Consider the following 24,539-nt stretch of genomic DNA (forward strand, 5'->3'; position numbering starts at 1 on the left):
TAAATAAATTAAAAATTTAAATTTTAAGTAAAAATTGAAAAAGGGCTGAGGATATAGTTCAGTAGGACACCCTGGAAATTCCATCCAGAAATAACCATTTCTGGCAATCAGCCTCATTTTGTTTGCCATATTGCATACAGTTGGACAAATACTATGAAACACCGTGTCAGTTTTATATCGATGTCACATAAATGTCACATTTCACATATAATCATACTTAAAAAGGACACCTGCAGAGTTTGAAAAAAATACAAATGCAGATCAGCACATAACAGACTGAATTACACACCCTGGGAATAGATGATAGGGCTCCTCATTATAAAGAGGACAGCTCCCCTCAGGTTCATCTATGACAACACCCCATCAAAATTTCACCATAATTTCCTTTTCATTGAAGAAGGGACCAAAGCAAACAGTTTGAAAATTCTCCTACTTATATTGATATGAAATTAGCCAAGAATTCTGAACTCTAAGAGCAAAAGCAGGAGCTATCATTACCAGTCACTAATGCATGTTATAAAATCATCATTGCAGAAATTTGAGGACCAAAAAATTTGCACACTGCAAAAATTTCATAGATGACTCCGCATGTATGTAAATGGCATTTTTATTATGAAGTGCACTGAAAAGGCCTAGATAAATGCAACCATCTCCAGCAGAGGATTTGATGTGAATGAACAAGACAACCCAACGTGAAGGGAGGTGTGGGAACTGGAGGTGCAGAGCACTAGTAGGGCTTGGGTGCAGGATGTGCGTGGTACTGGATTCTCTCCACACATGGATACACCCAATAAACACCTGCTTCTGTTTTGAGTCCCTCTTAAATAAAGTTATACATGGACTGAGAGACATATGCATTGGACCACTCAGAAAATCTCTACCATCCAAAGGGCAGGCAAAGGTGGGGAACACTTGGGCATTAGTACTGCCTTGAACAATGTGCCACATAATTGGGACAGAATACCCCCATCCAGTGTCACCCAGAGTAGAGGAAGACTGATTGGGGCCACAAATGGAGCACATTGGACACTAAATGACTTGTAGCTGGAAACGCAATTTGTGTTCTGCTCATAGAATAGCGAACTGGATATACACAAGTATCAGGACGAGAGGAAAAGGGGTGCTTTTCTATGGCTGTGGAGGGTCATGAGCTTTATCCATGGGACCAGGGCAGAAGGGGAGCGAGATCAAGGGTCCCAGTTTATCCCTAGAAGGGATTTGCAGCATGATCTGCAAACTATGGCTGCTAACAGTTGAGCTCCTCTCTAGCCAGTCCCTGAGGGTAGACAGGACAAATGCAGTCCACCCAGCAGCCCTGCCTGAGCCCTCTCCCCCCTACCTCAGTAATAACTCCAGGTCTCACCAGTTCTTTCTGGAAGGAGTACGTACAGGCACTCAGGGTCCCAACATTTTTTTCCCATCTCATGGACTCCATCCTAACCCACAAAGCTTTGGGAGCAATGGCAACTGTGCATGTGCAAATCTCCCTGGATCCCAAAGGAGGGTCTTCACATTGGTGTGTAAGTATTTCCCTGGGCTACAATCCCCCTCCCAGGTGTGAAGCAAAAGGGGTCAAAACCACAGCTCCCTGTTTCTTTCTAGAATAGGCTCACACCACCTTCCTGCAGTGAGCACAGGCAGCCTGGGTTCTAACCAACTGCATCAGGAATTCAGCCCCCAGCCAAGTAGGAGACCTTCTGCAGCCTGAGCCCAGCTGTGGGGAAGGCTCCTACCAAACAGGTGAAGGAACCAGTCCTCCAATGACATGGATATGGAGCAAGACCCGCTCACACGGGACTAGAATATAAGCTTAGTGCATCCATTTTTAAAAATAGCATGGAGTTCTTTAAAAGCTAACAGAGTAACGACCACTCTGGATGCATTTCCAGAGGAACTTGAACCAGTGTGTTCATAAATGGCTGCATGCCCATCGCTGTTCCAGGATCCACAGGAGCCAGGAGGAGGGAACATCTGAAGTGGCTTCTGGATAAGGAGACTCCTCCCAGCTGCAGGGCCATCACCTGCTCCCCCGAGAAACTACTTCCCCTAAATGCACCTGCTCAGAGGTCCACAGGTGGCTGATATTTACCAGACGCTCAGGAGACCTCAGATGTGCCAGGTGTGGGATCCTCATGTCAGGCAGAGCCAAAACAGGACCAGGAAAATATCACAGAGGACATGAGACCCCTGGGACATGCAGTCCACAGGGGGGACACTCAGCCCAAAGACATTCTGACAAGGTATCTGGCCTGGGAGAGAAAGGGAGAATACACATGCACGTGCACACACACACACACACACACACACACACATATTTTTACTGGAAATGGGGACAGGGGACTTGAATTTGAGGAATTCATTGATACAGGTGTAAGGTTTCATCAGGGAGACGGGGTTCTGGATCTGACACTTTGCTTTTCTTACATTTAGAACATTCAGGGGGACCCGGGCAGGAGGGCCTCATCTGTAATACCAGCCACTCGGGAGGCTGGGGCCCAAGTTCAAGGCCAGACTCAGCCTCTCAGCTCTGTCCCAGATAAATAAGAAGTACGAGGGATGTAGCTCAGTGGGAAAGGATCTCTGCATTCAATCCTCTATGCCCCCCATGCGCCCCCCAAAATAAAGTAAAGCTCAGGGGGAAGAAAAACCTGAGACCCCTGCAGATCCCAGCCCCCTCGGGTCGGAAAAGGGCCCACGGACTGGTGATACTCACGGTCACGACACTCTGAAATCCACCACCAAAGAAATTCAGGGAGGAGACTTGAGCTGCCAATTTGTCCAGGAGATACCCATGTGTTCAATAATAATGAGAATAAAAAGAATCCAACATCTTTAGAAACCTGAGAAATGTAAACTAAAACCCTATCAGAGAGAAAATGAAATACATCAATGAAGATAGGAAACAAGAGAATTCTAAGAAACTCAAGGAGTTTAAGTGCTTCTTAACTATTTGTGGAAACTGTTTTGCCATTACAGACACATGATAGTCCCCCACCGCAGGGACTTGCTGCAATCAGTTCATATGACCAGGATAATACATTAATAGTCATGGTACATTCAGCTTAAAAATAGTATAAAATACCATGGGTACGTTTTACACGGGTGCCATATACAGGTGGTATTATGTGTAACTATGATGCACTAATAAACAATCCAGCATGCTTTACTCCTAATGGAAGCACCGGGTCCTAAAATTCATCCACAGTTAAATATATGTAAACTGAACCAAGAAACTTTTGAATTATAACAGCAAAAAATTATAAGAGAAAAAAAAAAGAAGTTATTACCTAACACGTGCATTGGGAAGCTGTTCTGTTACAATTGTCATTAAGGAATCACGAGTCAACAGAGTCCACCCACGAACCCACGTGGATGTAAAAATCATACACTTAATTGCAATGGAAAAGTCATTATCAATCCAACCCTAAAACCAGGCCACCCTCAGCAACTTAGCTAGACCAGTGGGCGGAATAAAAACTAAAAACTACCAGGGACAGAGCTAAGTGGAAAAGCACCTTCTGTTAACTACAAAACAAAACAAAACCCCACAAAACAAAAAACAATAAATTCCACAAAACTAGCTCAGGTATAAGCGAGGTCCCTGTACACCTCAGCTCCCCTCCTTCAGGAAAACTGGGTTTGGAGATTGGATTTTTTTTTTTTTTGGGGGGGGGGGGTACCGGGCATTGAACTCAGGGGCCCTGGACCCCTGAGCCCCATCCCCAGCCCTATTTTGCATTTCATTTAGAGGCAGGGTCTCCCTGAGTCTCTAAGTGGCTGGCCAACTTGCCGAGGCCATCAGCGCCCCCGCCCCAGCCTCTGGGCGGACAGGTGTGCGCCATCGCGCGGCTTGGAGATTGGCTATTTCCAGTGGTTCCACCTGTCAATCACCTCAGCCCGGAAGACGCCGGGCACCGCGCGCACCTGCCACGTAGGACCTGAGCAGGGGCTGAGGCTGCCCCAGGGGAGGGGGAGGCTGCAGGAGTCTCCGCTACTGTCACGCTCCCCACCCGGCTGGCCAGGGGGACTGAGGGGCGCTGTCCCCGAGGGGCTCAGTCCTGCAGACGCAGAGAGCGCCCGGAGTCCGGGTCGGCCAGCTCGGGTGGTTCCCGCCACAGCAGGTCCCGCCGGATGGCCTCCCTGCCCCGTCTCCCTCCGAGCCTCCCAGTCCAGGCTCCAGGGGCCACCGCACACTCACCGTCTCCTGGTGCCCAGCAGCCAAGTCTGCCCTGGGGAGCTTCGGCCCCTGCATGGCAGAGCCACCCGGGATCCCGGGCATGGAGTGAAGCCTGGAGTCCAACTGCAGGAATCTGAGTGGAACCGCGGACCGCGGAGAAATAAATTCCAACTTGTTTGCGGAAGTCCGCCTCCTGCTCGCTGGCTGCACTCAGGATTGGTCAGCGCTCAGCACGGGGGCTTCTGATTGGACAGCGCGTCCGTCAGTCTCCACTCTCCCCTGCCTGAGCCCAGTGAGCCTTCTTTCTGAGTGACAGGGGGGTGATATCCGCTCCGGGCGAGGAGGAAACAAGAATGGCCGGGTTGGGCTGCAGGTTTCTTCTTTTCCTTTTGAGGTCTGGGCATTGGGTTAGGGTCAGGGTGACCAGAATTCTGAATTCTGTTGGGCTTTGATGTTAGGAAATTGAAGTCATTTCTTGAAAGTGTCACCACCTGGGCCTCCTCCTATAATAAGACCTCCCAGAGCGTCTTCAGGTGCTGACTTGTCCTCTGTTCATCTGTGCAAAATTCTCCGAGCAGAACTGGCCTTTCGCCCCTTGGGAACTGCCCAGGGCATCAAGGCCAGCGCTGGTGAAGGCTCACGGGAACCTGGCAGGTGCTTTGGAGGAGGCTCCCATCCGGTTGGCAGCCTGAGAGCTGATGTTCCTCCAGCTGAGTTGATTCTGTGTCTGGAGCCCACGTTGAGCCTGAGGCAGAGTAAGGAGATCAGCACAGAAGAGACCCCCCGAGAGCACAGACCTGGGTAAACCCCAGCTGCACCCGGGCTCCCCCGCTCTCTGGACACTGGGGGTTGAATTCAGAGGACTCGACCTCTGAGCCCCTTCCCCAGCCCTAGCTTGAAGTTTAGAGACAGGGTCTCACTGAGTTGCTTAGCACCTTGCTTTTGCTGAAGCTGCCTTTGAATTCGTCATCCTCCTGCCTCAGCCTCCCCAGCCACTGGAATGACAGGCAATGGGATCCTGCCTCCTCCAAAAACCAGAGACCCCCTGCCCAGGTGTGCATCCTTAGTATCAGCTGAATACTCTGCACTTGACAAGAAAAAAGAAAAAGACAAAAGACAGACCCTACCTGCTTGTCTTGATGCAAACAAAGCCAATATGTCTCCAAAGAGAGCTCTGCTCTTGTCCCCCCAATTCAGGGATGCAAAAAGTCACATAATCCAGAGAAGACTTCTCCTTAAGAGGGGCTCAAGGGTCTCTCTCTTTAAGGAAAAACAATTTGGGTTTGACTGGGAGTCCAGGAAAGCCAATTCCAGGTTTTCCTAATTTGGTAAATAACTCCATAGACTCCAATGCACCCTGCTCCTCTCTGCCTTGGTTAACCGTGGAGGCCTCGAGATTACCTGCCCCTGGGACCTCTGCACCTGCAGATGAATGCGGGTGGGGGGGTCCTTTCTTCTCCATGCAGCGCCCTGAACCTTCCCTTCAGGCTCCAACACCTTTGGCAGCACCCAATGGGGGAGCGGTTTAGAACATTCTGGAATGTACCTAAGGACATTTCCTCATCCAGCTAGGATGCTATCAATTTGGTCCCATGGTCCTTTTCAGTACTTTTTATTTTTTTCTGTTTTATTGGTTCGTCTTAGTTATACATGCCCATAGAGTCCATTGTGGTAAACTTATCCAAACATAAAATATACCTTATTCTCCTTAGGACCCCATTCGTGTGGGTGGCATGATGGGCCCATTCACTTAAGTATTTTCATATATTTAAATAGAAACATTATGGTGGATTCATGCTACTGTGTTTCCTGTTCTTATCTCCTCCCCATTCCTGTTGCTCCCCTTTGTCTCATCTACTGAACTTCTCTTTGTGCCACCCCCCTTCCTTGTGATGTAGATAACACACGTCAGGGAAAACATGTGACCTTTGTTTTGGGGGGATTGCCTTATTTTACTTTAGCATGATAATCTCCAGATCCATTCATTTACTGGCCAATGTTATGAAGTCATCCTTTTTTAAAGCTGAGGAATATTCTACCAGGTATATATACCACAATTCCTTTATCTATTCATCTGTTGATGGGCATTTAGGCTGCTTCTGTAGCTTAGCTATTGTCAGTTGTGCTATCACGAACATGGATGTGGCTGCGTCCCTGCAGTATGCTGATTTTAAATCCTCTGGATATATTCTGAGGAGTGGGATAACTGAGTCAGAGGGTGGTTCCAGTCCTAGTTTCTTGAGGAATCTCCATCCTGCTTTCCAGAGGGGTTGCACCCATGTGCAGTGCCTCCAACATGGTGTGAGCATTCCCTGTCCCCCACATCCTCACCAATTTATTGTTACTGTATTCTTGATCATTGCCAATCTGACTGGAGTGAAAGAGAAGCTCAGTGCAGTTTTAATATGCATTTCCCTAAGTGCTACATACGTTGCCTTTTCGTATTTATTTTTTAAAATATTTTTTCTATCAGAGTCAGACCCAATACCTTTATTCTATCCATTGATTTTCCTGTGGTGCTGAGGATGGAACCCAAAGCCTTGCCCGTGCTAGGCGAGAGCTCTATGGCTCAGCCCCAGCCCCAGCCCCATCCCCCATCTTCAGTATTTTTTTCTTTTTCTCAGTGACAGCAGCCCAGGTATTTGGGGGACCTGCATTTGTGAAATGGGAACATTTCTCTCGAAGGAAAACTGAGAAGGTCAAGCCACATGCCCAGGATTCCAGGGATGAGCAGTACACAGTTGTCTTGCCCAGGATGAGGAGAAGATTATGTGGCTGAGAAGAGGGAAAGAGCCAGGGACACTCTGAGGCCAGAACCCCCTTCCCCCATGAGGGAAATGATTAATTATTCTTGCTGTTAGTTTTCTTCACCACAATGAGAGATTTTCCTAAGCTACCAGTGCCACTAGACATAGGTCCCTGCATGGAACTCAGATTTGTCTTGAGAGGCAAGGAAAAGTGAATAACCAACCCAGTGGTTCCAATAACCAACAAGCTAGACCTTGGGCTCCTTGGGGGCAAAACACTGGGTTTTACCCAATAATTAACAATCCAACAGCACCTGACACCCAATTAACAGGGGATAGAGAATTGGATCAGTGGGTGTGGGGGCCTGTGGGTGGCCAGCTGCAGGAGCTTGCCTCTGGGGTGCAGTCCTTGCATCTGAGAGGTTTTTCCACACCAATGAGATAAACAAAGTGGTGAGAAAACTGGCAAAACCCTCTGCAATATTCTAGCCAGGAAAATTCACAAGCACTTTAAAGGCATCTTACTGTTTACCCTTGGTCGAATGTGCCTCAATCAGAATGCAACCATTTGACAATAGCTGTCAACATGAAAAGTTTCTGAAATCTGCTGGATTGTGGACCACGTTTGTGGATCCCTGCAAAAACCATATGAGTCCATGGCCAAATACATAAGTAAAAATAGAAATCTAATAATGAGCATTCTCTGAAGACTTCCGTCCTGAAAACACTGCCCTATAAGCAAAGGACAAGGTTTGGTAGCACATGTCTGCAAGGCCAGGCATTTGGGAGGCTGCTGCAGGAGGATCTCAAGTCAGAGGCCACAGTTGGCATCTTAGCAAGACCCTGCCCCTCAAAATCAAATATTCAAAGCTCTGATATTGGGTGAGTCTTCATGAACAACTGAGGGTCAGAGTTCCTGTCTCCACAGTCTCCCTGATCATGTCACCTTGACACATATCAGTAGGTTCTCGTGGTTAGTTCAGAACACGGTTCACAAAGCACCTGGGCAAGGAGCAGAAGCGTGATCTCGGCCATTTTCTCGGGCCTGGCTCTTGCTTTGGTCAACAGCATCATCTCCACCTGCGTCTTTATTGCAGCGAGCTCCAGGAGCCACGTGCCCCCCTGGGAAGCATTAGCTTATTGAAACACCTTAGCACCATCTTCAGACTCACGCTCTCAGTCCCGTGGACACAAATTCATCATTCCTTTCTGATGTTCTGTGTTGCTGGCTTGCCGTCTTCTTACCTTAGGATGCTGTGTGTGGGTGTGTGACTGCTGCCTTCCAACAGGACCCAGAGCGGTGGCTGGTGCCCACCTGTATTAATAAATAGATCAAATGAAGTGAGTAAATAACTAAAGCAGTAAAAGATCTGACACTGTGGCTGGTCGTGATCCCAGGGATATGGAGGTTAGGTGGTGTTTCTTGGCTCTTGTGTTCTTGCAAGAGAGGATTTTAGATAATACATAAAATGTGATCAAAGTAGAGCAAAGTTTAGAATCACTATCAAGAGGGAGGGAGGAAAACAGTGAGGCTTCTCTGACATCTCTAGGCCTCACTCCCTCTTTGCTCCTCAAGTTTATGGGAGATGCTGTGGGTGATTGCAGAGGCCTGCCATGGACCAAGTCCTAGTTCTTAACTGGCAGTAGGATGACATCGCATTTGTAGGTTCCTAAGCCACATGGTCCTGTCCAGAGACACCAAAGAAAAACCCAAGTGTGTGTGTGTGTGTGAGAGAGAGAGAGAGAGAGAGAGAGAATTTCACTGTAGTAAAACTTTTATTATGGCAGCTATTATGAAGACAAACAACAATAAGTGTTGGCGAGGATGTGGGGAAAATGGTACTCTCAAACACTGCTGGTGGGACTGCAAATTGGTGCAGCCAATATGGAAAGCAGTATGGAGATTCCTTGGAAATCTGGGAATGGAACCACCATTTGACCCAGCTATCCCTCTCCTCAGTCTATACCCAAAGGAGTTAAAAACAGCAACCTACAGGGACACAGCCACATCAATGTTTATAGCAGCACAATTCACAAGAGCTAAACTGTGGAACCAACCTAGATGCCCTTCAGTGGATGCATGGATAAAAAAATGCATTATATATACACAATGGAATGTTACTCAGCAACAAGAGAATAAAATCATGGCATTAGCAGGTAAATGGATGGAGTTGGAGAAGATAATGCTAAGTAAAGTTAGCCAATCCCCCCAAAAACAAATGCTGAATGTTTTCTGTGATATAAGGAGGCTGATTCATAGTGGGGTAGGGAGGGGGAGCATGGGAGGAATAGATGAATTCTAGATAGGGCAGAGGAGTGGGAGGGGAAGGGAGGGGGCTGGAGGTTAGCAAGGGTGGTGGAATGAGGTAGTTATCATTATCCAAAGTACATGTATGAAGACACAAATTGGTGTCAACCTACTTTATGTTTTTTAAAGAGAGAGAGAATTTTAATATTTATTTTTCAGTTTTCGGGGGACACAACATCTTTGTTTGTATGTGGTGCTGAGGATCGAACCCGGGTCGCACGCATGCCAGGCGAGCGCGCTACCGCTTGAGCCACATCCCCAGCCCTCAACCTACTTTATAAACAAACAGAGGTATGAAAAATTGTGCTGTCTTTGTGTAATAAGAATTGTAATGCATTCTGATGTCATTTAGTTTTTTAAAAAATCAATAGAAAAAAACTTATTATAAAAGTTTAAGATGACATTCTAAATATACAAATGCAACTCTCAAGTCACCTTGCTCTGCACTGACCAGTCCTAATTGGAGATTTTCTGGGACCAGTAGGAAAATAGGGGCACATCATACTACCTGAGAGGACACTCCCTCTTGAGAGTGTCCCTCTGTCCCTTCCCTATGTCTTTAAATAAACTAATACCAGATAGAAATACTAGTCAGCAGATGCACACTAGTGACAGGAACAGGAGTTGACATGCCAAGATCCAGGACAACTCTAGGTCACTTTGCCCACGCTAGTCTGGAACGGTTCTTACATATTTGATGGTCAGGAGCAATCATCCTATCTCCTTGAGTTCTGGAATCTGGTCTGTGAAAGTGTCCCAGAACTTGTCCCCTCCAGGTTAACTTGTGTTCTCACTGGTAGACAAGAAATCACTGCTCACAGAAACCACAGGTTGTTGGCTGAGGAGTGGAATACAGCACATTGACTTGGCCAAGGCAGGGCTCTAGGTAAATTACTTTTCTAAAAGAAAAGTGGGGGTCTGCACAGTGGGCCAAGTTCACAGAATGACTCCCTGACCTGCATGATCCCATCAATCACGTCTGCATGCTACCCATCCATCACTATCAGTGTGTAGCTGAGTGGTAGAGCCACCACCAGCACTGAAAATAGATAGACAGACAGACAGATAGATAGATAGATAGATAGATAGATAGATCAAGGCAGGGATGAGCTGCACCTTTGAGAATCAATTATGTATCACCCCATAGAGTTCCCTAATAATTTTGCATTTTAAAAATACCATCACTGGCTTATAAAATGTAGTATCCACTGGTAGGCCAGGTGTTAGATATTCATTGAAAATGGAAAAAAGTAGAGACCAATACTGTGTGACCAGAAACTCGAGAAAACCTTATTTAAGGGCCATAAATCATTTTCAAAACCAGTGAACATTTTATCAGTTTTCTAAAAAACACAAAAACAAAGACAAAAAAACCCACTGTGGGTTCTGCTCTGAAAGGGGAATGCAATCTTCTGGAATGGAGGAGGAGTTTGAAGGTCAAGACTTTCTGAGCTTCTAAATCTATTCTGTCCCCATTTTTTATTTTATTAACGGTGACGTCTTTTTTTCTCCATCTGCTTCCCCAAGCATTAAGTGTTTCCCCGTCTCAACATCTGCCCACGCCCCTGTGTCCCCAGAGGTTCTGCCTGTCCTCTTTGCCACCCCAACACTCAAGGCTTCACCTGTCAACCCCTGCTTTCCCAGGTGCCATCTCTGACCCTCTACTTGCCTCTCTCTCTGGGCCAGATGTTATTGGAATTCCTACAACATATTTCAAAACCTTTTCCAGACAACCTGCCCTGGGTGTTCTCCAGGGATTGGAAATACCTGTGGCCATATGCCTGGATTCTGCACCCAAAGTCTCAAACCCTGGGGGATGGGAAGGATTTGAAAATGAGTTGCTCGTGTACCAAGTAAATGTTCAGACTTTCTCCCAAGTAATGACAATGGCATAACGGCTACTTACATAGCGGTTACTTTGTACCAGTTTTTTAAAAAATATTTTTAGTTGTAGATGGACCCAATACCTTTTTCTATATATTTATTTCCAGGTGTTGCTGAGGATCAAACCCAGTGCCTCACAAGTGCTAGGAGAGTGCTCTGCCACTGAGCCCCAGCCCCAGGCCTTTAGCAAATTGTACTAGTGACCCAGAGATCATTTAACTTACAGGAGGAGGTGAGCAGGCTGTCTGCAAACTGTATACATAAATTGATGCACTTGGCAATGCTTTGGGGATTGCTGGCCTGGAACAAGTCTCCCACTTATGCTCAATGGAAACTGCAAGACATCTCCACTGCTGGACTAAGTCTTCACTTTTATCCTCCCACAAACTTGTGTTTTTCTTTTTAAATCTGGATTCTCACATTTTGTCACCAAGAACTTTGAAGTGGCCTTTGACTCCTTGTCTTGGCCAGCTGTCCATTCTATTACTTGCAATCATTCACATGGAAGTTTTTCTGCAACTCTCTTCTCATCCAGCACTGGTACGGACCCTTACTGGCTCTTGCTTAAACTGGTGGGGACCAAAAAACAAATCAAAAACAACTTCTCTCTGACTTTTTGACTTCAACCATTGTCATCGAAACAATCATTATTTTTATCATTAAGGAAAATTAACTGAGCCAGGCAGAGCGGTGCATGCCCATGATCCCAGCAACTTGGGAGGCTGAGGCAGGAGGATCGTGAGTTCAAAGTCAGCCTCAGAAACTTAGTCAGGACTAAGCAACCCAGTGAGACCCTGTCTCTAAATAAAGTATATATTCTTTAAAGGGGGGGAGGGGCTGTGGATGGGGCTCAGTGGTTAAGCAGCCCTGAGTTCAATCACTGGTGCCACAAATAGTTAAATAAATAATGAGCAGAATTGACCACTAAAATTCCTTCTAAGAAGCTTTCAAACTCTCACAGCCAAGTAATCAGTGGAGGTTGAGAAATGTCAGCCCAGGATCATGAGAAATATGTGCTTCTGCCTGCATTACATGGTATGAGAATGAGGCTTAAATTCTCCCATGGATGACGACTATAGCATTTTCCTTTTGGAGAGAACAAGGGCCTCCACTGGCTCCTCGTTATGCCCAGGGACTGATACCTCATCCCTCAGATCATGGTGGCATTGAGGGAGTGGTTACCTTGTGTTGTCAGATGAAATCAGGTTCAATCCTGGGAGTTAGGCATGCACTGGACTGCCTTGGTTACACAGGAGCCATTCTTAAGGACACTTTGGCATACAACCATACACTATGGAAACAAGGTTCAACTTCCTTCCTGGTGGACATTTTAGCATTACAATGAAGTAGGATAGACTTCCCAGTCACTTGTACTTTCTCTTGAGGTTATTTATGAAAGAGGTTCGTCCTAAACGTATTAAACATATCTCACCTTCTTGGGTCAGAGTCTCATGGGAAATCATGTTTTCCCTTAGGAGAGGCGCAAGGTGTGTCTTCTATTCTTAGGATCCAAGTGCTAACACTGCAACATGGGCACAAACAGAATGTGGTGCATGAGTAATTGGAGAGATGTTCTCTTCTACACAGTGGAGCACTATCACGACAGTCAGTCTCTCGACAAAGATGGCAACTAGCCACTAACAGGAAGTTATTCCAGAAACAGTATATCAACTGGGAAACTGCTGGAGAAGGCAGAGGCCCGTGCCCTGGAGGGCTGGGGTGGGGTGGGGGGAGATTGCATCATGCTCCTCAGAACACTTTGCAATTTAAAACTCATGAGTTGCTCATTCTGGAATTTTCTAAAGCTTACAGAAAGGGAAACCATGGATAAGAGGAACTATGAAGAAGAATTTCTGTAAAACAAATACCAAGAGGCAATCTTGTGAGTGGTCAGAGAGAAACAGTTGTTCAGGTACAAGACAGCATTAGTGGGTTTCCCTGGAGAATCCAAGAAGCTGGAAGGCAGTGGGAGGACATGATGAAACTTGTTGTTTAACCATCAAGAATTTTATACCTTGCTAAACTGTGCTTCAAAAGATAAGGGGAGATTTGTGCAAGGAAATGTTTGTGGTGAGTAGACAATTCTTCCAGAAATGCCAATAGAGCCATCAAGGTTAAAGGAAATGATAAAAGACAGAAAATTAAGTCCACATAAAATAATGAGAAATAATTGTAGATGTAGCTCAGTAGCTCTATATGGTAGCTAAGTATAGCCAGTGCCATGGAGTATTTAGTTTCTAACTCTTTTCTATTGGTTTTAAAAATATAAGTGTAAAAAATTGTACTCTATATGTGTAATAAGAATTGCAATGTATTCCACTGTTGTGTATTTAAAAAAATAAAATTTAAAAAAATTTAAAAAATTAAATGAGTGCTAAAATAACACTTACAACACAAAAATAACATTTAGAACCAAACAAACATTGATGCTGAATGACTATAAGACTCCATTCTTTTATTGCTATCAGGAAATACCTAAGGCGGAGTAGTTTGTGATTAAAAAGTCCTTTAGGTCAGAATTTTAGGGTCTGAGAGTCCAAGATAAAGGGATGCCATCCACTTGGCTTCTGGGGAGTATGCACTTTGCGCTATTCCAGCATGGTGGCTGTCATCAGAGTGGGGACAAGTGGAAGAGGAAAAATCATATGGACCAATATGAGCCACAGAGCAGAGAGGGGCAGTCTTGATTTTTCATAACAACTCATTTTCTCATAAACTCATTCCAAGAGACTAGCGTCCATTCTTCCTGAGGGTGGTTTCCCCAATGACTTAATTGATGCCCAGTAGACAGCACATTTGAAAGGTTCCCCTGCCTCAGTTCTACCACAATGAGAACAAAGTGTCCAGAACATAAGCCTGTTTGGGGAAAAATGCTATCCAGGCCATAGAAGATACACGATGCATGAAGTTATAGTCTAAGACAAAGATAAAAACCAGGACTGAGGGACAAATCTGTAAGATTAGCAAAATTTTTCTATACAATTGAAACTAATTTGGCATGAATAAAAACTGATTGTCATAAGTTTAAGATGTTAGAGCTCCCAGCACAATCGCTAAGGTAAAACTAAAACATGTGCCAAAAGAAGAAAATAAAATAAAAATGGTACACAAGAAAAATGAATAATGGGAAATATGAATGAATAAGCAATAATGGGAAAATTGATAAACCAAAAACATACAGGTAGAAAACAAGTGGCAACATAGAAGCACTTTGTTCATTACTATTACTTTTTTCATTACTATTACTGCATATAGATCCAATTAGTTCCAATTTTAGAAAATATATTGATCAAGTTGGGCATGCAGCACACCTCTGTGACCCTAGAAACTCAGGAGGCTGAGGTAAGAGGACTGCACGTTGGAGGGCAAACTCGGTGACTTATGGAGAGCCTGTCTAAATCATCATCATCTGGACACAGTGGCACAATGCTGTCACTAAGCTACTTGTGAGACTGATCTAGGGTATCACAAGTTTGATGCTGGCATCAGCAACTTAGCATAACACTGTCTGAAAATAAAATATAATAATATTAAAAAGTGGCTGGGGATGTAGCCCAGTGTTAAGGCACCCTTGGGTATAAGACCTAGAATCCAACCAAATTATTCTGCTGTCTACATCAGATTCACTTTAGTTTCCAAAACAAAGATGGGATGAGAATAAAAAGTGCTAAATAAAAAGAGCAATCAAGAGCCCACCTCAGTGATTCAGGCCTGTAATCCCAGTGAGTCAGGAGGCTGAGGCAAGAGGATCATGAGTTCAAAACTGCAGGTGGTAAAAATAGAGTTCCTCTTGGTGGAATGGTCTGGCTGCAAAATAAAAGCTAAGAAAAGTAAAGCAGAAAAAAACCCCACAGCATACAGAAAGTGATTTTTAAAAGCGGGGGCTGGATGGGCTAGCTGATCTTAGGGATGAAGCTTCCACACTCAAAAGAGCAAAATGGAGCCCATATTTGCTTTATTTATATCAGGGAATATCAAAGGTTTTCCATGGAATGTTCTTTGCCAAGTAAGGTAGAAGAAGGTGGGCTTTGCAGTTCCCAATGGGTTATGCCCAACTCCAGAGCTACAAGAGGGTCATGTGCCTTGGGCCATCTAGTGCACTCTGGGGGGATGTGGATAGTTCCTAGGTTAGACCTAAGTCTCCATGGCTCCATACCCAGAGAAGACCCTCAAGTAATTCATGGGTGGCACCCTGCATATCCCCCCTTTTTACTTTGCAAAAGAAAATGATGAGATGCTATTTCAAGTTCCTGGATTCTTGTTCTCAGAGGGTGACAACCTATTATCACAATACAAAAAAGAACTAGGAGCAAACATCTCATTCCAATAATATTCCATGCAGAGTGTTTCAGCGTGTTTCCAGGGTTACGGCCATTCCTTTCTTGAAGTATTTCCGGTTGGAGAAGTAGGAAACAAAAGATTTTGCTTTTTGTGAATATCCTGGATGTTATGATGTATCTCCATAAGATTCAGGCTAAAATTATTGCTATGTGAAATACCCATTAGATGATATAACCTTCTCCAAATCCCACAGGGAAGCCTTATATTTGGCTGCAGTAACACAGGCCTTCATAGTCAGTTGGCATTTAAGCGTTTCCTTAAAACTTGAGAGTGGAAAGCTCATTATCAATATTTATGACAGAAGTTTCTAAGGCATTCAATTTAGTTTCAATACTTTCATCAATATTTATGATTATTGAAGGCCTTGGAAGTATTTTGAGCCAAATCATTAAGAAAATTTGCATGTTGAATATGATGAAATATAGCCACTGAGGCTATAACTGTAGAAGCAATGAATTAAATTAACATTTAAAAATTATAACCAAGAATTATGAGTCCAAGAGCTCGCTTAAGTCTGGTCACCTGAGCATGTGTCTGTTGTAAAACCTCAACACCAGCATCAGCATGCCATGGCTCTGAAATGTTGACTGGTAGTAAGACAAAGGAAGGCTGGTGAAGGATTAATATTCCTTTCCCTCTGTTATATCTAGTGATGCAGTTAGGTAAATTGCACTTTTTACAGGCTACGAGATTTTTACAATCCTTTCTCTTAACCCTTATATTGTCAGTAATTAAAGCATAAAGAGATTGAACCATGCCTGCAGGCCATACCAGGAACCCTCTTTACACCCCCTGCCTACAAAGTCAGGCATAGGGCTGTCAGTGTAATATAGGAAATCTGAGGCTGCAATTAAACACCAAACATCTTTCTGGATACCGCCTTCACTGAAGGTTAGGATATTAGCAACAAAACCCCCAGGGATCATGCATCCTTATGTGATTGTCTTTTGTCAATTCTTGGAGACCAGTCTAAAATCTGTCCACTATTTCTAGAACCTTTTTGTTGTACTGGGAAGACATCTGCACAGTCTATCCATTTAGGAAAGGTGCCAAATTCTATTGTAGAATGATTAGGACAGTAAGGTATTGGCGGACGTTCTGTGGCAATGACTGGCTTGTTATGAGAAAGTCCCATTTTAATAACTGTTTGGACATATTGCTTAGAGTCCCAGGGTCCAGTACTATTGGCTGGTCTAGACCCCCATATGCTGTATTTTCTTCAAAAGGTACCCCTGGATAGCCAGCTGCTTATCATGGGACCAATATATACGTAGTTGCCCACTGTAACCAGTATAACTAAATCCAGTCACAAGGATGGGTGTAATCTGAGTATCTGTAAAACCGCACATTACATGAGTATCATTGGTAAATACTGGGATGGATTCTCTGGTCCATACCACAGGGTGTACCAAAAGTGGGTCTGGAACCTATGTCCAGTTGGTTTCTCCCTGGACCCCATTTACTGGACAGCTCAACAGAGCTAACATGGCCACAAACATTGTGGCTGAGACTTAGTTCCTCCTTGTGTCAAACTATCTGTTCAGGTTGTAGCATTAGATTCTCCATTGTTTCCATGATGGTAGTTTCAACATTCGGTCTCTCTGGGCCTTCTTCATCCTCTTCCTCCTTTGTAGCTCTCACTTCCTGCTGGGGGTCAGGGCTGATATCTCTGGATCAATCTTCAGTATCTGAACCTCGGTTCCAGGTCCTTCATGTCTGATAGCATCTTCAGGTACCCCAATAGGATGAGAGGCACCTTCTGGGAAAAAGCAAGCATGACCTCTACCCCACATTATCACTGGATCTGATCATTCCTGTTGTTATGTTTGTAAATCTTTCCACCAAACTTGGACCAAGGAACCTGTTGCCATGGAAGATGTGTCTTTCAGCTGCAGTGTGACTTTCAGGGTCACAATTTGGAAAAAAAAAATAAAACAAAGCATGATTAAGGTCATTTTGTGGGGCCTTATTTCTCCCCTTTTTTTTGTAACTGTAGCTTAATTCATAAAGGAGCTCATTCTACAATGGCTGGACCTTGAGGCTTATGGGGAATACCTGATTTATGATCAATACAAAATTGATGGCAAAACTGCTGGAAAGAAAAATTAGTATAAGCTGGAGTATTATCAATTTCAATCTGTAAAGGACATCCTAATGCTGCAAAAGTAGCTAGACAGTGAGAAATAACATGCTGAGTATTTTCTCTTACACAGGCAGTGGCAAAAATAAATCTAGAGTAAGTATCAACAATAACATGAACTTAACACTGTTTGCCAAATTGAGGGGCGTGAGTTACATCCATTTGCCATAACTGATTTGGTAATAAACCATGGGATTAACCCCAGTTGGTGAAGATAAAATATGGATAAAACATTGTGAGATTTGATGAACAATTTGACAAGTTTTTCCCCAGGAATATTAAATTTTTTATGTAAAGAAGAAGCATTCTGATGATGTAAAGAATGTGAGGCTTGTGCACAATCATATAAAGATATTTATTCACAAACAGCAACGAGTTTATCAATCTTATCATTACCTGATGCTAAAGGACTTGGAAGATCAGAATGTGCCCTACTTATATGGCTAATGAAACATGGATGGTGACACATTTGAATTGTCTTTTGTAAGTTCTAAAACAAATTAAATAACTCTTGCAATGGTGTGTTCCCAGTAGTTGATGTTTCAATATTTTTTGTAACACGAACTGCATGTAAACTATCTGAATAAATAATGTTTGGCTCATTTAAAAAATGAATTAAAGCACAATGAGAGCTTGAAGTTCTGCTCATTGTGCAGAAGTATAAGATGTCTGTATTATCTCTGTATGACCATGGCTATAGAAACCTACTTTTCCTGAACTCGATCCATCAGTAAATACTGTTAGTGCTTCAACTATTGGTTAAGCACGTACAATTTGGGGAAAAATAAATGCAGTCACAAGAGCAAACTGAATAATTTTATCATGAAGGTAATGGCTTTCCATTTGACCAGGGAAATTAGCAAAAGCTATCTGCCAAGTATTAGGAGATTGCCAAAGCCAATCATGCTCTTGAATAGAAAAAGGGGCAACAATAATATTAGGCTATGACCCAACTATCTGCAAAACTCGTGTTCTTCCTTTAAAAACTGCACAATAAAGCCATGGAATGGAGTCAATGACTTTTGAGGAGAATGAGGTAGGCAAGGCCACTCAATAATTCCCAATTATTCCCACATTGCTCCTGTAGGAGTATGAACAGTGGGAAATGTTAATCAATATACAGGCTCTTGTGGATTAATTCTAGTAAGCTGTGCAGTAATCATGGCAGATTCAACTTTTGTTATGGCAATCCTTTCTTCTGCCAATAGTTGATGAGAAGGTAGAGAAGGATTTCCCTGTACAATCTGAAACAAAGGACTCAAATCTACACTGGGTAGTTTTAAACTTGGTCACAGCTAACTAATATCACCTAGTGACTTTTAGAGGTCATGTGCCTTGGGCAATCTAATGTGCTTGAGGGTGCCTCCATAGTTTCCAAAAAAATCTAAATCCCCATGGCTCTATACCAAGAGAAGACCCCCAAGTAATTCATGGGAGGCTCCTTGCAACTTAGTGAGGCCCTACCTCAACATAAAACAGAAAAATGGCTGGGGACAGGTCTCAGTAGTAAAGTGCTCCTGGGTAAAACCCCCAGTATAAGAAAAAACAAAAAACAACTAAGATAACAGCTGGAGAGCCATGCACATGTCAGACAAAATCAGCTGTGACAGAAATTGTTATATAGAGGCAAGACCATTATATATACTTGTAATTACATATATTAAATTATATATTAAATACATATGCATATTTATGATAAAACTGAAATATATATTACATATCAATAGAGTGGGCAGTCTCACAGCTAAATTATAAATGTATACATGTCTAAAAACAGAGTTCCAAATTGCATGAAATGAAAACTATCAGGATTAAAGGAAGAAAAATTTCTACAAAACGGGGAGGATAATTTGTGATATCCCACTTTCAAGAAAGAATGAAATGACTAGCAAAAAGTCCATGTAAAACAAAATGACTTGAACAATAATATAACTACACTAGGTCTAGAGGACTATACAGAATATTCTGCCCAAAAGGTGAAATACACATTTTACTCCAGTGTGTAGGAAACATTGTGCAGAACTTGCCATTTTAAAGCCATAAAAATGTCAAGAAATTTAAAAGCACTGAAATCAAGACAAGTATCTTTTGTAACTACAATGAAATTAAGTTAAAAAAAAGAGAAAATTTAAAAATTTGCAAACATGTAGCAATTAGACAGTATACTCTGTAGGAAGAAGAAAAAGAAAAAAATAGAAAATAGTTTAGGTAGATAAAAATGAAAGCAAACAAGCCAAAACTTAGGCAGTGCAGCTAAAGTAGCCCCCAGAAGAAAATTCATAACTACAAAAGCCTACATTATAAAAGAAAAACTTCCCAAACAAAAACATAATTTTACACAGTAACTAGACAAAGAGAAGCAAGCTGTAGTCAAATTGCACAAATGATGGACTACAAGATTCTTAGCAGAAAACATGTAAAATCTCATGACCCTGCATTGGACAATAGATTCCTAGAAATCACTATTTTTCTTTTTTCTTTTTGGTACCAGGGACTGAATCCAGGGGAGCTTAACCACTGAGCAACATTCCCAGCCCTTCTAACAATTTTATTTAGAGGCCAATTACTAAGTCTGGCTTTGAACATGTGATCCTTCTGCCTCAGCCTCCCAAACTGCTGGGATTATAGGCATGTGCCAAAAGATACTGCTTATAATGCCATATATTTGGAAAATATCTACAGGATTTTAGATATGAGGTTTATGATGTGGCATAATAAATTTTTTGAAGGGTAAAGATAAATATATTTACAATTTAGTCACTATGATTTTTTAAGCTATAGACTTCATCTAGGCTTCTGTATATGCTATTTGAAATTTCACTGTCCCCCAATGGGGACTTCTATCTGAAAAACTCCAACCACATTTATCTTGTATAAGTCAAACCTGGTCATCCATTTTTCTTAATCTATAGACTTAAATAAAATTGAAATTTCTCAAGAGTAAAGATTATTCCTCTGGAGCCAAATGATCCCTAGCATTGTGTGGAGTCATATTAGCTGAAGGGCTGTCTAACAAATAATATTAATAATTACCTTCTGACTCCAAACTAACATCTGTATACTTGTGACTTCTTCATATAGTCATGAATGTATTGTTGAGTCACAAAAAAGAGAAATCTTATAATTTTGTGGGCATATTTTTTAACAATTATGAATTATCATGAAAATGGCTCTCATTTTCACCAAACTCACAGAAGCGTCAACAGAGACAAGATTCAGCCTATTACATTCAGAAATGTCTTTGTTCCTTTAATAATTATTTGTTGGTACTGAAAATTGAACTCAGGGGTGCTTTACCCCTGAGCTACATCTCCAGTGCCTTTGTTCATATTTAAATTTTATTTTTTATTAGTGAATTTCAGTTATACGTAACATTAAGGTTTATTTTGACATGAAATCATACCACTTTTAAACGGGGATTATTCTAACTGATTAAAATAAATACAAATATTACATAGCCATCAGCACATCCAAAGTAACCAAAATCTCCTCAACTGTTTTTTATGAGTTTTATGCTTCTAGCTATTACACAAAGGACTTTGATCCTTTTAAAAAAAATTTTACTTTTGTATATGATGTGAGGTACATATCCAAATACTTTTTTTTCTTCTTGTGGATATCTAGTCATCCCAGGGCCATTTTTGCTTTTGCTTTTACTCTTGAAAAATATAAGGGGTGTGTGTGTGTGTGTGTGTGTGTGTGATCCCTCTGAACACCAGTTACAAATTACTGCCCACACAGTTACAAATTGCCACCCCCGACCTGCACAGTCAGCTGAACTTAAGGTCACTCGTGTGAAATTCCAGGGACACCAAATAAAACACAGACACACTTTTCCTTTACCCAAGCTTCAGGACGGCTTCTCCACTCTTGACCTCAGGATCCCCAAAAGGGAGGGCAAGAGAAAGTCACGAGAGGCTGGTGAGAAAGTGACACATTCAGAAGAGAGCTTTTATTGGGGAACCCTTGTTCTTAGAAAGTTCTATTCAAAAATGGCCAGAGGGGGCAGGGTTTCAAGAGACACATGAGTATAACTCAACCCTCATGAGTAACGCCTACATCTGAAGACCCCCCTCTTTATCTGAGCTGGGACAACGCCCAAGTCACCAGAAATGTAGTGACTGGTCAGAGCCTCCTGCTTCAGGACGAGAAGGCGTGGGTCATTCAGAGGGGCTTCCCACATAGCCGTCCTTCTTTCTTTGAAAAACCAGGTGATGGGTCATTATTTTGAGTCCCTAAATTCTTGTTCTGGGGGCATGACATCCTATAATTACAACACAAGAGAGAATTAGTAGCAACGAGAACAATACAAGGATATATCATGCAGAGGGATTAAGAATGTTTCCAGGGTTAAAGCTGGAAAGTATTTGATCAGCTAAAGAAGTAGGATCTGAAAAATCAATCTTACTTTTTTGTATATCTTGAGTCTGATGATGCAGCTCCAAAAGATCCAAGCTGTTATCATTCTTCTGCCAAATACCCAACAAATGGTTCTGAACCTTCTCCCAATACCAATAAGAAGCATGGCATTTGGCAGCAGTAACACACACATACTTACACCTAGCAGGACATTTAAGTCTTTCCTTGAATTTCAAAGTGGAAAGTTCATTACCTATATTCATGACAGCAGCCTCTAAGGCATTTAGCTTGGTCTCAATCCTTTCATCAACATTTATTTGATTGTGAAGAGCCTTGGAAGTATTCTGAGCCAAATTATTAAGAAAATTTGCATGTTGAATATTTGAGATATGGCCACCAAAGCTGTGACCACGGAAGCAATAAAAGAAACCAAGGCAACAACTCCCACTATTATGAGCCCAAGAGCACATTTAGGTCTCGCTAGCTGGGCGTGTATTTGTTGTAAGACTTGAAGCATCAGCATCAGCCTACCGTGGCTCTGAAATATTTACTGGTACTAAGACAAAAGAGGGCTGATGGAGTATCATTGTTCCTTTTTCTCTAGTATTTCTGTTGTTACAATTAGTTAAATTACATTTACTACATGTAACAAGATATCTATCGTCTTCCCTTTTAACTTTTACATTTCTAGTAATTAAAGCATAAGGAGATTGAACACAGGCCCATAAGCCATAGCTAGAACCTTCCTTCTAGTTCTTGCTTACAAAGTCTGGTAAAGGTTTCTCAGTAAGATGTAAGAATTCTGAGGCAGCAATTAAGTGCCAAACATGTTTCTGAATGCCACATTCGCTGAAGGTCAGGATGTCAATAAGTATGGAGACTCCTTGCAAAACCAGCATGGAACCACCATTTGACCCAGCTATCCCTCTCCTCAGACTATACCCAAAGGACTTAAAAACAGCATACTACAGGGACACAGCCACACCAAGGTTTATAGCAGCACACTTCACAACAGCTAAACCATAGAACCAACCTAGGTGTCCTTCAACAGATGAATGGATAAATAAAATGTGATTTTATATATATATATTCCCCCACCAATTGAATATTACTTAGATTTAAAGATGAATGAAACTACGGCATTCGGTGGTAAATGGATGGAGTTGGAGAATATCATGCTAAGTGAATTAAGCCCCCCCAACACACACATACACACAACACAGAGGCCAAATGTTCTCTCTGGTAAGTGGAGGCTAATTCACAATGGGGGGTGGGGAAGAATAGTGACTTTAGATTAAGTAGAGAGGAGTGCAGGGAGGGGAGGGGATATGGGGATAGGAAGGATAGTAGAATGAAACAGACATTATATATAATATATATGGATGCTAAACCACTCAACAAGGGTGGGGGAGAGAATAGAAATTCAGTGGATTAGACAAAGTTGGAACGAAGGGAAGAAAAGGGAAATAGGAATACAGATGACAGTAGAATGAATGAGACACAACTTTTCTGTGTTCATATATAAATATACCACCAGGGAAGGTCCACACCATGTGCACCTCAAGAATGGAATGCTAACTAAAATGAGTTTTACTCCATGTATAATATGTCAAAATTTGCTCTACTGTCATGTATACCTAAAAAGAGTAAGAAATTTTAAAAAATGACAAGGGAAAATTTGTATACAGAGAAGGATTGTGAGTGAAAATCTCTTCAATAAATGCTAATGTCATTAAGGGTAAATACAATTATAAAAGAGTACCTTGAGCCCATACAAAATAATAAACAATGGTAAATAGACTTGCCCAAGTCAGTCTGCGCAACTAGCTATAGTCACAAAATTTTTGGTTTACAACTCTTTTCTATTTATTTTACAAAGCAGCACAAGAACAATACTTACAATTTGAGCAGAGAGGAAATATTACATAGCAGTGTTATGGATACTATTAATAGTGCTGTGTACTCAAAGAAAGCATTCTCAATTTCCTCCCCCATGCAATAAAAAATCATGTAGTTGAAAGATACACTAGTTACTGATTAGATAACACATACATGTGTTTGTGACATTACATATGTGGGCAGCTGCTCAACTTCGCAGGTCAGGTCCAATAGATAAGGAAGACACTCTCTTCACACCAGACAGTGTTTCTTTGAGTAATACTATGAAAGCAACAGAGAAAGAAAAAGTAACAGACACAGGCAACTGTATTGCCAGACTAGGAAAACCCCAACACTGAACCTACGTACTGGGGAGTCCCAAACAGCTTTTCAGGGTCCTGACTGGGACGTCCTGGGCAGAGTATCCTCTCCACAGGAGAGAGTCTGAAGTCTTGTTCTAACTTGTATTTAAATTGGGGCTGAATCAATACAAGTTAGAATGAAGCTTTCCTTGTTCTAACAGCTTGCATGACCTAGTGATCCCATGAAGAACACTAGGTCCTCCTTCAACAGGTCAGATCCCAGAGGAGGGAGTGATAACCTTGAGATGAGTAATTAAATTGGGGTTCCAATGAGTGAGCCACCGAGCCAGATGCTTTGAGAAATCGGCAATCTTGAGCTGTATCATCAAGGATAAGCAGACTC

General features: G+C 42.4%; 1 protein-coding gene across 1 annotated transcript in view; it reads right to left on the reverse strand.

Moving 5' to 3' along the window:
• Positions 1 to 4,938, reverse strand: part of LOC124079746 (zinc finger protein 724) — a 79,848-nt gene extending 74,910 nt beyond the window's left edge. The window contains exon 1 of the mRNA XM_046425442.2: positions 4,199 to 4,938. Within this exon, the coding sequence (XP_046281398.1) occupies positions 4,199 to 4,279 (81 nt within the window). The 5' untranslated portion in view covers positions 4,280 to 4,938. The remainder of the gene's footprint in view (positions 1 to 4,198) is intronic.
• Positions 4,939 to 24,539: the final 19,601 nt, after the last annotated feature.

The sequence above is a fragment of the Marmota monax genome, unplaced genomic scaffold (assembly GCF_021218885.2).
Source record: "Marmota monax isolate L192 unplaced genomic scaffold, Marmota_monax_Labrador192_F-V1.1 WCK01_AAM20220418_F8-fsc00028, whole genome shotgun sequence".
NCBI classification, from domain to species: Eukaryota; Metazoa; Chordata; class Mammalia; order Rodentia; family Sciuridae; genus Marmota; species Marmota monax.